Source organism: Asterias rubens, chromosome 18 (genome assembly GCF_902459465.1).
Source record: "Asterias rubens chromosome 18, eAstRub1.3, whole genome shotgun sequence".
NCBI lineage: Eukaryota > Metazoa > Echinodermata > Asteroidea > Forcipulatida > Asteriidae > Asterias > Asterias rubens.
In genome coordinates, this window is record NC_047079.1 from 12338665 (window position 1) to 12355186 (window position 16522).

Consider the following 16522-nt stretch of genomic DNA (forward strand, 5'->3'; position numbering starts at 1 on the left):
TTACAATGTGTTATACAATTAACAGCTCTCCATTACTTATAACCAAATAAATTGTTATGCTAACAATTGTTTTGAGTAATTACCAATAGTGTCCACTGCCTTTAATTATTCAATGGGGATAGGGTAAAGGTTTCTTTAGTCAGGGAGATTGTCAAAAATGTGTTCATCAGAACATGGACAGATGGGTTTAATTTCAGAGAGCTTCCTACAGAATCAGGAGAGAGTTAGCAAGTCTGCAAATGCCTACAATAAACTTAGACTGAGAGTTGAAATAAGATGCTATGCCCGACACCGATGCCAAACAAGGCTGGTCAGTGGTGTTGCCATCAAATCAATCAATCGTGTTAAAAATTAAAAAATAATGACCAAATTCAACATTTTCTGTAAAGATTCATGAGCTGAAATATCTCTTGATTGTGATTTGTTTCCAACAAATTCAACATGAATATTGTGTAACATTTCTTCCAACCTCGTTTGGCAAAAACTAGTTGTCCAACCTCGTTTGGCAAAAACTAAGGCTGCGACGTTGCAAATTGCATTAGAAAGGTCTATAGGCCAATACTGAGTATGTCACTCGGGTCAGAGTGAGTCTCCATGACTACGGTAAAGATCCAACTCGAATGCCAGTTCCTCGATGTACTGTCCACTAGCATCCTAGAAAACAAAACGAGAGAAGACAGATTGAGTTTATTTACTAACAAAATGTTACAACAAGGGCAATTAAGAAAGCATTAGACAAATTAAGCGAGCAAGTGTAACAAAATACACGGATATTGACAAAATAGGGAGGCCACCAACAGAGGGCTGGATATAGCTCAGCTGGTTTAGAGCGTCGGTACGTAAATCCAAAGTTGATTCAAATCCCGCTCTATTCATTTTCTTTGTTTAACCCCAAATCATTTTAAAATGTACCCAATCAGCTTCCCCTGTGGTGTATAAGTTGATAAATACACAGATTTGCACCCCCCCCCCGCCCAAACAAAGATACAGGGACAACTTGCATTTGTATTGATACACACAGTTTTAAAATGAGTTAATAGGGTAGGTGGCCTTAGCTTTTGATCCAAACCGGACCTTCTTAAAGAAGTACAAACAAATGCATATTATACATTTTTTTCATAGAAACAAGAGGGGAACATGATTAAGGGACGGGATCAAGAAAAAACGGAGAAAGTACAGCCAATCATAGTTGTTTCTATTTTAGGCTATATGAACCAATATGAGTAGAGTGGTTAGGAGTAGGACAAAGGATGGTCAGTATGAAACATCCACAAAAGAGAAAAAGGGTATAAACACCTGCAAAAAAAGAAAAAGTTATTTACAAACCTGAAGAGAAACCAAAAAACAATAAGTTATTTACAAACCTGTAGAGAAAACAAATTTCAATAAGTTATTTACGAACCTGTAGAGAAAACAAAAAGTAATAAGTAGTTTACAAACCTGAAGAGAAAACAAAAATCAATAAGTTATTCACAAACCTGTAGAGAAAACAAAAAGTAATAAGTTATTTACAAACCTGTGGAGAAAATAAAAATTAATAAGTTATTTACAAACCTGTAGAGAAAACAAAAAGTAATAAGTTATTTACAAACCTGTAGAGAAAATAAAAATCAATAAGTTATTTACAAACCTGTAGAGAAGACAAAAGTAATAAGTTATTTACAAACCTGTAGAGAAAATAAAAAGTAATAAGTTATTTACAAACCTGTAGAGAAAATAAAAATTAATAAGTTATTTACAAACCTGTAGAGAAAACAAAAGTAATAAGTTATTTACAAACCTGTAGAGAAAATAAAAATCAATAAGTTATTTACAAACCTGTAGAGAAGACAAAAGTAATAAGTTATTTACAAACCTGTAGAGAAAATAAAAGTCAATAAGTTATTTACAAACCTGTAGAGAAAATAAAAATTAATAAGTTATTTACAAACCTGTAGAGAAAACAAAAAGTAATAAGTTATTTACAAACCTGTAGAGAAAACAAAATCAATAAGTTATTTACAAACCTGTAGAGAAAATAAAAATTAAGTAAGTTATTTACAAACCTGTAGAGAAAACAAAAATTATTTACAAACCTGTAGAGAAAACAATTTTCAATAAGTTATTTACAAACCTGTAGAGGAAACATAAATCAATAAGTTACTTACAAACCTGAAGAAAAACAAAAATCAGTAAGTTATTTACAAACCTGTAAAGAAAACAAAAAGTAATAAGTTATTTACAAACCTGTAGAGAAAACAAAAATCAGTAAGTTATTTACAAACCTAAAGAGAAAACAAAAAGTAATAAGTTATTTACAAACCTGTAGAGAAAACAAAAATCAATAAGTTATTTACAAACCTGTAGAGAAAACAAAATTTATTAAATTATTTACAAACCTGTAGAGAAAACAAAAATTAAAAAGTTATTTACAAACCTGTAGAGAAAATAAAAATCAATAAGTTATTTACAAACCTGTAGAGAAAACAAAATTTATTAAATTATTTACAAACCTGTAGAGAAAACAAAAAGTAATAAGTTATTTTCAAATCTGTGGAGAAAGCAAAAAGAAATAAGTTATTTACAAACCTGTAGAGAAAACAAAAAGTAATAAGTTATTTACAAACCTGTAGGGAAGACAAAAATTAATAAGTTATTTACAAACCTGTAGAGAAAACAAAAATCAGTAAGTTATTGACAAACCTGCAGAGAAAACAAAAGTCAGTAAGTTATTTACAAACCTGCAGAGAAAACAAAAAGTGATAAGTTATTTACAAACCTGTAGAGAAAATAAAAATCAATAAGTTATTAAGAAACCTGAAGAGAAATTAAAAATTAATAAGTTATTTACAAACCTGTAGAGAAAACAAAAAGTAATAAGTTATTTACAAACCTGTAGAGAAAATAAAAATTAATAAGTTATTTACAAACCTGAAGAGAAAACAAAAAGTAATAAGTTATTTACAAACCTGTAGAGAAAATAAAAATCAATAAGTTATTAAGAAACCTGAAGAGAAAATAAAAATTAATAAGTTATTTACAAACTTGTAGAGAAAACAAAAGTAATAAGTTATTTACAAACCTGTAGAGAAAATAAAAATCAATAAGTTATTAAGAAACCTGAAGAGAAAATAAAAATTAATAAGTTATTTACAAACCTGTAGAGAAAACAAAAAGTAATAAGTTATTTACAAACCTGAAGAGAAAACAAAAAGTAATAAGTTATTTACAAACCTGTAGAGAAAACAAAAATCAATAAGTTATTAAGAAACCTGAAGAGAAAATAAAAATTAATAAGTTATTTACAAACCTGTAGAGAAAACAAAAAGTAATAAGTTATTTACAAACCTGTAGAGAAAATAAAAATCAATAAGTTATTAACAAACCTGTAGAGAAAACAAAAATTATTAATCTATTTACAAACCTGTAGAGAAAACAAAATTTATTAAATTATTAACAAACCTGTAGAGAAAACAAAAATTAATAAGTTATTTACAAACCTGTAGAGAAAATAAAAATCAATAAGTTATTTACAAACCTGTAGAGAAAACAAAATTTATTAAATTATTTACAAACCGGTAGATAAAACAAAAACCAATAAGTTATTTACAAACCTGTAGAGAAAACAAAATTTTAATAAAAGTTATTTACAAACCTGTAGAGATAAAACAAATCAATAAGTTATTTACAAACCTTTAGAGATAAAACAAATAATCCCATGCATAAAATCGCTTCACTTGTCAAATAATCTTAGATTAAAGCAGTATGTTTTTTTAAATGATTTTGGTCGACTAGAATTTCTTAATAGAATCTCACCGGGGCCATGTGTTTGACGTGAACGCGCGTGTGTACAAGCTGTTGTAGTTCCCAGTAAAACAAGCGTGTTCGTTGCGGGCCTATCCATATGGAAACCATTGGAACCAGACTACTACTAATTGCATACAGGATCACGTCTTCAGATGAAAGGAGCTCACTAATTGGATCGCAAAAAGCCATTTATTCTTCTCGACCAATTAAAATCGTTCTTATATCTCTGGAAAGAGAATTTTGTCTAATCGTTAAAATCACTAAAATGTGCAAACATAAACAGATACATGTATCAGGAAAAGCGTATATCTCACCATATCTCTCCAAAACATACCTTGATAGCTCCGGTCATCCTCTCTTGAACAGCAACATTGACAAGAAGCCTATGGATGGGCTTGAAGGAGACATTTTTGCCTGAAGTTTACAGATGAAAATTATCAACGACGAACCGACGTCAAATTACCCGCTTCATATTTCCTTAACTAACTAAAACTGAACTACAGAGGGCGCACTCCATATCTAAATTAAAACGGCCACACACGTGTAACTGCACGCACAAAGACAGTCAAAACTTTTGTTTTAATATAAATGGGCATTTTCCTGAATAAGTTATGAAATAATTGCTTGATTGGTTAATTTGAAGCCTAAATTTAAACTACCATAAGACGTCTCACAATTATGTGAAACTTCTCTTATTGCCTAAATAAAAGGGCGACCCCCATGCCTGAGATGTAATAATAACGTTTTGAGGGCCATGCAGTTATTGTGAAGATGTTTCACAACCGCGGGGCTCTGTGCTATAACTTATTAGGCAGTGGACACCATTGGTAATTGTCAAAGACTAGCCTTCACAGTTGGTGTAACTCAATAATATACGCATAAAATAACTAACCTGTGAAAATTTGAGCTCAATCGGTCATCAAAGTTGGGAGATAATAATGAAAGAAGAAACACCCTTGTCACACGAAGTTGTGTGCGTTTAGATGGTTGATTTCGAGACTTCAAGTTCTAAATCTGAGGTCTCGAAATCAAATTCGTGGAAAATTACTTCTTTCTCGAAAACTATGGCACTTCAAAGGGAGCCGTTTTCTCACAATGTTTTATACCATCAACCTCTCCCCATAATTCGTCACCAAGAAATGTTTTATGCTAATAATCATTTTGAGTAATACCAATAGTTTACACTGCCTTTAAAGTGGTAATAAAATTGCCGTCTTTTGTGAGGATTTTTATTTAATTTTTTTATTTTTAAAAGAATAGTTATCAGCCAAATAATCCAAACGGCTGACCTACCAAAAACAAATTGAAAATAAGTCTGAAGTTTAGTTGTCTGATTGGGTTCCAGAAGAGCAACCTTTTTTCACATTAAATTGTGAATTATTGACAATTATTTGGATTAGTTAATAAATAATATTATTTTCCGTAAAATTTGTTGAGGGCCGAGCTGGAGTGGGGGGGGGGGGGGGGGGGGGGGGGGTGTTGAAACGACACAAGATACAGCACTCAAATGTCCTTTATTTTCTTCTTCCCTGTGATTTTAATCACTACTAAAGATAAAACCCCCAGTAGGGGCCTATTGCAAAATGAATGTTACATCAGAGAACCCTGTACACAATTATAATAATGGCAATGTATTCAAATACAATAATATTTCCATCAGTGTTTCCGGTTAGCAAAAACTAGAAAGATGTTTTAAAAGTAGAAAATAATGATCCACACAAGTATCACTCGAAATTGCGTGGTTCTCCTTTTACCTCGTCGACTAACACAGTTAGGAGTTATGGGAGTAAAATGTTTGACTCTCATAAATGGCCGACCGTGTTAGTTAGCAAAGTAAAAGGAAAACCACGCAATTTCGACGCAAATTTGTGTGGATCATTGTAGGTTACATTTAAAACATATTTTTAACCATAATGCATTTTATAACAAACGCTTTTCAAAGACCAACTCGACCGATCCAAGGCAACGTGTTCCTTTAATGTGGCCAATTCCAGCAACATGTCATTGCACATTTGGTATCATTGTAAAGAAGAAATTGTCAGCTTTTTATTGATATGCAACATAATACAAGATGATAATAAATAATACAAATATACAATGATTACAACAAACTTCATTACTTCTTGTGAGCAGTTTATTATCAAACTAGAAGTGCACATTAATTGTTAATTTTTAATACAATAAAGGCAGACAGTTTTCCTTTTATCTCGTTCATTACTAGTATCTATGGTCCAATAGGCAAAGCAGTCATGATCTGTAAGGGTGTATTTTCTTGAACATTTCTTCCAAATAAAGGTGATCTATTTCACTACAAAAATTACAATATTAAAAAAAAAACATGAACAAATTAAAAATCATAAAACACAATCAATAGACTCTGTAATAGTGTATGTTGTTAAGTCACACTAAATCTTTAATTATTAAAATTATAATATTTGTTTAAAACAAGTAGTTTAAATCCCTTTAAAGGAACTGAACGAGTGTGCTTTAAAAAGTAACGGCAGAGTACGTCTATTTTAATGTCGCAATAATGGTGTCGTGATAATCCCTGTGTGCCCACCCATATCTTCATACTAGTCATTAATAAGGCAATGGACACGGATGGTAACTACTCAAAATAATGATTGGCAATAAAACCTTACTTTATTACGAGTAATGGGGAGAGGTTGATAGTATAAAACAAGTTTTCTCACAATGTTTTATACTATAACCAGTTCGCCATTTCTCGTTACCAATTGAGTTTTAATGCTTACTAACAATTATTTTGAGGAATTACCAATAGTGTCCAGTGCTTTAACATTATTACATTGGTTGACTTGGAGTTTTCTTGCAGCAACCATTTCGAAAACTTAGTACTAACAAAGGACGCGGCTACAACGTGTTCGAGAAGCAGGCATGCAAGGGCGCATTCAGCTGCCAGCCACATCAACCCATTATGACCACGGAGCACAGCCCAGATCGAAAGTGTTTGATTTTTTCCTGAGGGAGGAAAACCGGATGGTCTGGAAAACCCTCGTGGCACAGCAGAGAACCAACGCACAACTCAACTCACGTATGGCCCCGACCGGGAATCGAACCGGGGTCACATTGGTGAGAGGCGAGCACAAGCCAACCCACAGTGGGCCAGGTCAAGGTCAAACTGCGCCAAAATAGGCAACTGGTGATTGTTTCAAAAATCAGTACTTCCATTTTGTTATTGTTCTTAATAGTCCAGGGGTACGTTAAAAGAAAGAATTAATGAAAAAAAAACTCTTTAAAATTAGGGTTATGACTTTATTTAGACAAAAAATCGTAACAAAGTGCGGCAAAACCGTTGAACTTAAAGGGTATTTTAACTTGCGACCCTGAACGGCTCATAAAAGATAATGCCATGAAAACCGTGTCGATGATTGTTTATAGTCCATATTTCATGAAAATTAAATTAATAATCAGTTTAATTTCTGTTTACTGTTTGAAAAGGTCTGATAAATCCCATAAAATGCCTCCTAGTTTTCATTTATTTCAATCAGAGACATAGGAAATATAAAATGCCGCCGATTGCCGCTTTAATTATAACTTTTTTCAGTAGCCTGAACCTTCAGGAACAGTCTAAAACCAAATTTGGTTGCGACATTTTGCAACTTTGGAAATTATTCAATTTTGAAGTTGTATACCCCTATGAGAAACGCCTGTTTTGACTCAACCACCTGTAACGACAGTGCGTGTGTCAGCGGACATTATTTCTCTGTTTAGCATCAAAGAAAGACCACCCTTTATGAGTAACGCTTTTAGAAACCCTTATGAAAACACACTTTGCATCGCAAAACATTTGTTCACAAACTGTTTCTTTGATATGCCTAGGGTAACAAATGAACAAAACGATATTAGTAGTTATTAAACTCTCGCCGACCAATCACGATTCAGGACTATGATGACGTCACAGACCTTTAAAACCATGACCATCAAATTCTACGTATCAGAAAACCCCTTACAACCAACTTTCCATCATAAATATGTTTAAATATAATTTTTACCAAAAAATATGTTGTGATATAATTTTGGCACACTTTGATTCAATTCTGGCCCACTGTGTAACCGTGCAACCTGTTCTGAATTTTGAAGAGCTGTCCTTGCATTATTAATACCCTAACGTTGACGTCGACGGGGGAAAGGTTGCGTTGTGAAGTAAGCCATGGTACATCCCATTCCAAACTCCATCATCCTGTGAAGAAAATGTGTATAAAGTGTATAAAATTGTTGCCAACTTGTACGTATTCACTTTCTTGAAACTAGTTACTCGGTTGAAAAGTTACACTGACGTCACACAATTTGTCTGCCATTTTGGGAATGCTGAAAGGCTCTGTACACATTTTTTTGTAATTTCTCAAAATATATACGTGTACTAGCATAAAACCTTACTTTGTCATGAGTAATGGGGAGAGGTTGATAGCATAACACATTGTGAGAAACAGCTCCCTCTGAAGTAACGTAGTTTTTTAGAGCATACTATTATTTTGGTACACCAAGAGTGTTTTTTCTTTATTTCATCATTTTCTTGCAACTTCAATGACTAACTGATTCCAAATTTTCATAGACTTGTTAGAAACACCAAGTGAGAAAACGGTCGTTGAAAATTACCAAACGTGTTCAGTGTCTTTAAAGGTAGTGGACACTATTGGTAATTACTCAAAATAATTGTTAGCATAAAACCTTACTTTGTCATGAGTAATGGGGAGAGGTTGATGGTATAAAACATTGTGAGAAACGGCTCCCTCTGAAGTGACGTAGTTTTCGAGAAAGAGGACATTTTCAGCGAATTTGATTTCGAGACTCAGGTTTAATATTTGAGAAATCAAGCATCTGAAAGCACACAACTTCGTGTGACAAGGGTGTTTTTTCTTTCATTATTATCTCGCAAGTTCGATGACCGTATGAGCTCAAATTTCCACAGGTTTGTTATTTTATGCATATGTTGAGACCACCAACTGTGAAGGGTAGTCTTTGACAATTACCAATAGTGTCCACTGCATTTAAAAAAAAAAAACTCTACTATTTAAAACACATGTACCTTGCACACGACTGGTAGAAGTACCATCCCCACGGTGGGGGCTGTTCGTCGGGACCAGCCACCATTAGTCCAAGAATGCCATACAACCCTAGACATGATGATGTTAAACCTAACGCTGCTGTGAAGGATGCTATGCGAAACACCTGTTGAAAAAAGTAAAACAATATTAATAATAACATCGAAGTCTTATGTAGCACACGTATCTACAAAACATGGTACTCAAGGCGCTGAGTATGTACAAACTTTCAGAAAGATAGGTTATTGCAGTGATCAAGTCTGAGACACAACTGTAGCACCTGATAAGGGTTTCGAGGTGCACGGCGCATACAGCAGCCCCAGCCAGGAACACAGGGCGAACCCCTTCTCTTTTCGATAACTGCACTGGGTTCTTTTACATGCGTGACACAACACACGGGACCAACGGATTTACGTCCCATCCGAAGGACGAAGCAATGGTTAAGTGTATTGCTTAAGGACACAAGTGTCAAGGCTGGGGATTCGAACCCACACTCTTCTGGTCAGAAACACCAGCGTTTGGTAACATTGATATCAATGGGAAAATTTCAAGATGGCTGCACCATGATAAAGGTCCATAGCAAATCATTCTATGGCATTCATGCCAGTGAATATCAAACTTATTCCAAAGTTTTGGCCACCTTGCAGTTTGACACACCCCATTATCATAGAACACATATACTTGTAACGAGTTTGTAAAGTAAAGTTGCACTGAAAGATTCTCAGCCTGGTTTCCTGCCTCTGCATGGGCCTTATCCATGAAATTAAGAAACACAAACCAGTATGGATCAAACAAGTGAAAAAAAAAATAACGTTTTAAAGACACTGGACACTATTGGAAATTGTCAAAAACCAGTCTTCTAATTTGGTGTATTATCTCAGCATGCATGAAATAAAAAACCAGTGAAAATTTCAGCTCAATTGGTCGTCGAAAAAACACCACAGTCACACGAAGTTGTGTGCTTTCAGATGTTTGATTTCGAGACCTCAATCTAATTCTGAGGTCTGGAAATCAAATTTGTGGAAAATTACTTCTTTCTCGAAAACTACGTCACTTCAGACGGAGCCGTTTCTCACAATGTTTTATACTATTAACCTCTCCCCATTACTCGTAATCAAGAAAGTTTTTAGGATAATAATTATTTTGAGTAATACCATACCACTGCCTTTAAATGCAACCCCTTCCATACATTTCTTCTGAATAGTTAATTTATTCATTACATTGTTGATCTCTCTCCCTGTTAAATTTGTTTTGTATTTATCAAGGCTGTAGTAGAAAGTAGCATTTTCCATTTTAACTTTCAAAGTCAAATTTGGGTGCAAAGTCACAACTTTTCACCTTTTGAGCGTTTTCTTTTGGTTTGATTATCATATTTTGTGTATTTTTAATGCTTTTTAAAATGTTGTAAAATTAAAATGCAGTTTGGGCGCTGGACTCCAATTTTTTTTAATTGTTTAAAGTAAACCGTAAACTACCAGTGAAGCACCAGTAGACTGGGTCTATTGTTTGTTTCTGGGAGATACACTAAAACCGATCAGCAATTGATCGAAGGAGAAAAGAAGACAGTTGTTTAAAACGTGTTTACATCTATTAAATTAATGTTGCCTGAGGTGCGACAAAATGGTAGTCTTAATAAATATTTCTGTCTGAAATTTTGTTGGTTCGTCTTAAATAGACACACAATGTTCGTCCAGAAGACGGTCAGCTCGAGCATACTGATCGAAACGTCGTCGAGTTAATAAAATCACTGGTAACTTTTCAGAATTACCCCAACTCATTCAGAGATTATCATAACATAGTTACCTCAAACCTTTCTATAAGGTTAAATTTATAGGATTTGAGGCTTTGCATGGTAAGGTATCAATATATATTTGGTTTGCGGTAACATTTTCAAAGTTACATTTGTTTACCTTTTGGGTGACTTGTGGTCTGTTAGGACTTGACATCTTGCCAGCAAGCTTCCGTTTGTTCCCATTCTGTTTGGCATCAGATGGCACAGAATGATTCTTTTTCAGCGCAGTAATGTTGTTACCATCGCCATCTTTGTTTTTATCCAGAGGGTTTGTAGAAGCGGCAGTGAGAATAGAAGAGCCGGTGGTTGACACGTAATTTTCGTCATTTCTTTTCATTTTAGTTTCATGGTTGGCATCACACTGCTCTTCCGTGTCACGTGTCTCTGTCTTGGAGCTGCTCGGTTCTTCTGAAGCTGTCATCTTACTCTGTGACGTCATAGTGTCGTCGATTTGAATCTGCCCCTGGTTGACTGATTTGACTTTAGAATCACTACTGACGTCATCAATGACGGGTAGGGAAGTTTTACAATCAGGACCCACGGTGACGGGTGGGTTATTTTGAGGCATTTTTGGACCTGACTGGTTTCGACTAATGGAATAAATGCTCGCATTGTTAGAAGAGCTGTTTGGTCGTTTCGTACTTCTTGCAAATATAGCAGACAATCTTTTTGGGAATGTGTGCGACATTTTGGAGCCACCATTTGTCGTGATTGAACCGTCGCGCATTGATATATCTTGCAGTTCTTTTCTATTCTTTTTGGCAACACTCAATATTTTCCTAGCGCTGTAAATGTAGGTCACGCTTAACAAAACACCCCACACTACAAAGAAACCGTGACACAAAACGCCTAGGACCAGAACACTTTTATAGAACACAAAGACAAAGCAAGCCATAAGTACCAGAATGAAATGAGTAGCTATAATAGCCGACAAGAACCAAGCACTGCGCAATTTAGCTGATTTGCTTATGCGCATCTTTGAAATAGATAACAGAACCCACAGGACCAGGGAAAAGGCTGACGTCATACACGGGTAAGGCATGTTAAAAAGTATGACAGCGGCCAGAACTGGAATTCGTTGATATTTTAGATAGGGATCCAGAAACAACATGATAGCGTTACTTGATCCGAGGACAAACACCAGTAAATTGATGCATGTAAATACGGGTTGGACAGCCTTCCTCGATCTAATGCCATCTCGACGTCTGTTAATCATCACACGCAAAATGGTGGCATACAGCGCGTAAATGCTTAGCAACAGAAAAAGCGCGCCAAAAAAGTACCGGTGAATTGGCCACCAGATGCCCCACACGTCTTCATCAAAAGACGATCCATCTGGAATTATAGCTATCTCAGTGTTGGTTATTATGGTTCCAGTATTTGATGTCAACGTGACACTATAATAATAATCAAACTGCGTCATGACTTCATCAGTTCCTGGTTCTGCAAGCGCCATAATCAAGACCGGATCAAACCCTGTATAAGGACAGAAGAGAACACAAACGAAAACGAATGGTGATTAACTGTGATGTGTAATAATAATAATAAGTTGATATAAAAAGAAACATTAAAGTGAAGTATCTAACGAAACGTAATGTCTAACGAAACGTGAAGTCGAAGCTCCGTGTACCTCATCCTAACTATTATAGGCAACCTTTGGCCTTTCAAAGCACTGGAAACTTGGTAATTACTCAAAACAATTGTTAGCATACATACAAACTTACATGGTAATGAGCAATTGAGAGCCAGTGATAATATAAAAGATTGTGAGAAAACGTTTTCTCAGAAGTAACGTAGTTTTTGAAAAAAAAGTTATTTCTTTTCTGATTGAACTATTTGAATTGATTTAGAGACCTCGGCAGAGGTCTCGAATTCAAGCAACTGAAAGCACACAACTTGTGTGACAAGGGTATTTTTTCTTTCATTATTATCTCGCAACTTCGACGACCAATTGAGTTAAATTTTTCACAGGTTTGTTATTTAATGCATGTTGAGATACACCAAGTGAGAAGATTTGTCTTTGACAATTACCAAAGGTGTAATGTGCCCTTAACGGTGCGAGCACGGATACCCCCTCCCCCCTCCTAGTACGCCAATGTTTCTGCCCGGACTATAGTGTGTCCTTGAAAACCTTAGATAACGAACAAACCAACCACTTGGACGTAAACGTTTGCTAGTGGAGAATCCTTTTTCATAACATCTATAGGCGTCAACATTGTTTTTATTTGATTTTTCCATGACTGAGGATTCAAAAATGCCCAATCTATCATCAATGTTTGTGCATGCACACAATTTCTCGACGACCCCGCCTGACCACGACGTATATCAGCGTGTTTCAGCGTGCTCGTAACTATACAAAACTTACCCAGAACTTATTCGACGTATGCCAGCGTATTCGTCAATATTTCCATACGCTGACTTAAACATAGTAATGGTATTTGCGAAAAGGTCTATGCAACGTAATAATGGTATTTGCGAAAAGGTCTATGACATAATATGGAATCATAATAACGGTATTTGCGAAAAGTTGTATGACATATTTTATGGCAACATAATAATGGTTATTTGCGAAAAGGTAAATGACATAATATGATAACATATTAATGGTATTTGCGAAAAGTTGTATGACATAATATGGCAACATAATAATGGTATTTGCGAAAAGGTCTATGACATATTATGGCAACATAATAATGGTATTTGCGAAAAGGTATATGACATAATATGGCAACATATTAATGGTATTTGCGAAAAGGTATATGACATAATATGGCAACATATTAATGGTATTTGCGAAAAGGTATATGACATAATATGGCAACATATTAATAGTATTTGCGAAAAGGTATTATATGACATAATATGGAAGCATGATATACAAATGGTAATTGCAAAAAGGTCTATGGCATTAACCCTTTAGTCCCTGCACCGCCCGAAATTGCTAAAAAGATATTTGGTTTTCATGATTCTTGCAGTAAGTGACTAGAATCATAGTTCAAATTTCAAAATAGCAAAGGCTGCTCATTTATACAATCTTTTATAATTCAGCTTTTCATGTAATATTTATTTATTTATAGACTTGTGTGGCTTGTAGTGTTTTTTTGTCAGTTTTATGGTAGTAATATTTTAATGTAAATTTTGAAAATTTGTTGAATAAAATGCCCAAATGAATTTCACATCGTGGATAATAAAGTGAATTGAATTGAAATTATAAGCGTTCGGAAGTAACGAGTCCCCAGGGAACAATAAGAGCCTCTCGTTAAAGCTATTGGACCCTTTCGGTTCAGCTTACAGGGTTTACAGAAGGCAGTGGTGAAAGACCTCCATTGAAATATTATTCCATGAAATGCTTTACCTTTTGAGAATACAGCAAAACAATATAAATTTTCGTTAACGAGAATTACTGATTTATTTTAAACACATGCCATGACACGGCGAAACGCGCGGAAACAAGGGTGGGTTTTTCCGTTGTTTTCTCCCGACTCCGATGACCGATTGAGCCTAAATTTTCACAGGTTTGTTATTTGATATAGAAGTTGTGGTACACAAAGTGTGGGCCTTGGACAACACTGTTTACCGAAAGGGTCCAATGGCTTTAACGGCTTCCTGCAATATCATCGTGATGAAAGACATTTTTTTTGTGTTACAAAATGAGCCTTTTGTGGGCAAGAGATAAATTATTTCATCATCATTAGTGTCTATATTTTACAAGTTAACTGTAAAGGGGAAATAAATCGTGATCTATAGGCGATTGCTATAGACTTGACTATTGACTATCCAATTATATAATTCTGAATAACTATACAATTCTGAATATATTAAACTAGACGTTTTACTATTTGTGTATAGATTAATAAATGCATTTCTTGCTGTGATGTGTACATGACTGCTGGTAGCCTAACCGAACGCATGGTGTCAATGGTTGAGAGAGAAGTTAACTGGGGAGGGGTTTCCTCCCCACTTGTGTGAAAGCAATTTATCTCCAAGGTGCTATACCAATCAAACATTATAACTATTGTCTTTCACGAGCGCGTCGCCGCTGAACATAACACTGTTCAAGAATTAGAATTTCTAACTTCACTCGTGTTTTTTTTCAGCAGCCATTTCAAAACGGCATTTCAGTTCAGCAGGAGGAGCAGACACAACTATAGAACTTTGAATTTGAACGTCGAGTGGATTATTAAAGGCAGTGAACACTAATGGTAATTATGTACTCAAAATAATTATTAGCATAAAAACTTACTTAAAATGCGCAAAGGAGAGTTGTTGATTGTATAAAACATTGTGAGTAACAGCTCTCTCTCTGAAGTAACATAGTTTTTGAGAAAGAAGTAATTTCTCACTAAAATATTTGAGGTTGATTTCGCAACCTCAGAATTTGATACTGAGGTCTTAAAATCAAGCATTTGAAAGCACACAACTTGTGCAAGAAGGGTGTTTTTGCTTCTATTATTCTCTCGCAACTTCGACGATCAATTGAGCTCAAATTACACAGTTTTGTTATTTTGATGTTAAGATACACCAAGTTAGAAGACTGGTCTTTGATAACTATCAGTATCTTTAAAGGAACAAGTTGCCTTGGATCGGACGAGTTGGTCTATAAAAAGTATTTGAAACCGTTTTTATGAAATGCATATGGTTAGAAAGATGTTTCAAAAGTAGAATATAATGATCCACAAAAGTATCACTCACAATTGCACGGTTTTTATTTTACGTCGCGAACTAACACGGTCGGCCATTTATGGGAGTCACAAATTTGACTCCCATAAATGGCCGACCGTGTTAGTCGACGAGGTAAAAAGAAAACTACGCAATTTCGAGGCATATTGGTGTAGATCATTATATTCTTACAACATCTTTCTAACCATATGTATTTTATAACAAACGGTTACAGAACGCTTTTCAAAGACCAACTCGACCGATCCAAGGCAACGTGTTCCAAATATATTTGCTTTATTTCACTTATCTTTATGATGATGCATACACCGCCGGTTGCTTACACGTTAAGATAACAATAGAATGTTTGTTTTGAGAAAATTTCACTTTTGCACGAAATAAATCCTGTCAACTTGTTCAGTTTGGCTGCCCTGACGAAGACGATGGATTGCAAACGAAGTAGTCCTTCCTATACTATTGCATTGACCGCCTGTGTACCGCAAATGAGCGCAAAACCTGAAAACAGTTAAATAAAGGCCTACCTGTCTACTACTTGCTCAGTTTGGCTGCCTTGTCAGATGACTTAAAGACGATGGAGTGAAAATGAAGTATTCATTCCTACTATTACATGTCCAACCTAAGGCTCTAGCTATAAACATGCCGTTATCAACAGCAATCTGACTGACAGTCTTTCTGTTCACGTGACTTGAATAATAGCGCCTGCGTTTTGTGATTGGACGAAACTAAAGGCCGTGTCCGAAACGGCGACTTCGGCTACAGCTACGGCTAGATCGCCCGCGTCTGCCTATTCTTCAACACTGGTAGACGCGCTGATCTAGACGTAGCTGTAGCCGAAGTCGTCGTTTCGGACACGGCCTTAGTGTCCAGTTGCGCATGCGCGTTGTTGCATGGCATTTTGCCCTTTTGCCCTTGGCCCCGCGGTTGTTTGGACAATTTGCGCGTGCTTTGCGTACGTGCTCAGGGCTTCAGATGAGAGAACGGAGCTTGAAGCCGAACCCAAAGCTGAAGCCGTGGTTTCTAAAAGAGCCTTAAAAGGCACACAGCATTCGAGTGTTGGTATAAACATTTTACTCTATGGATAGATTAAAATAACTCAAACAAAATAGTAGAATGTAATAAGAGAATGCCACTTCTAATTGAAACCCCACTTCAGAAACTTCTTTTTTCTGAAAATAGAAAAAGGTGAAAACAATCCAAATTGACG

At 35.4% G+C, this 16522-nt stretch overlaps 1 protein-coding gene across 1 annotated transcript; it reads right to left on the minus strand.

Moving 5' to 3' along the window:
- Positions 1-7183: 7183 nt before the first annotated feature.
- LOC117302680 lies at positions 7184-11209 on the minus strand. The gene is made up of 3 exons (XM_033786671.1): positions 10760-11209; positions 8834-8976; positions 7184-7987 (listed from the first exon to the last, which is right to left on the minus strand). The coding sequence occupies exons 1-3, from the start codon at positions 11207-11209 to the stop codon at positions 7912-7914; spliced, it is 669 nt and encodes a 222-aa protein (XP_033642562.1). The 3' UTR covers positions 7184-7911.
- Positions 11210-16522: the final 5313 nt, after the last annotated feature.

What these genes read in the sequence shown, in the direction of transcription:
- LOC117302680 (XM_033786671.1), bottom strand. Translation starts at nt 11,209, where the DNA reads ATGCCTCAAAATAACCCACCCGTCACCGTGGGTCCTGATTGTAAAACT. An exon ending in GACCACAAGTCACCCAAAAG is followed by an intron (nt 8,977 to 10,759) that starts GTAAACAAATGT and finishes TTTTTTCAACAG; the next exon opens with GTGTTTCGCATAGCATCCTT. An exon ending in TTCTACCAGTCGTGTGCAAG is followed by an intron (nt 7,988 to 8,833) that starts GTACATGTGTTT and finishes TTTTCTTCACAG; the next exon opens with GATGATGGAGTTTGGAATGG.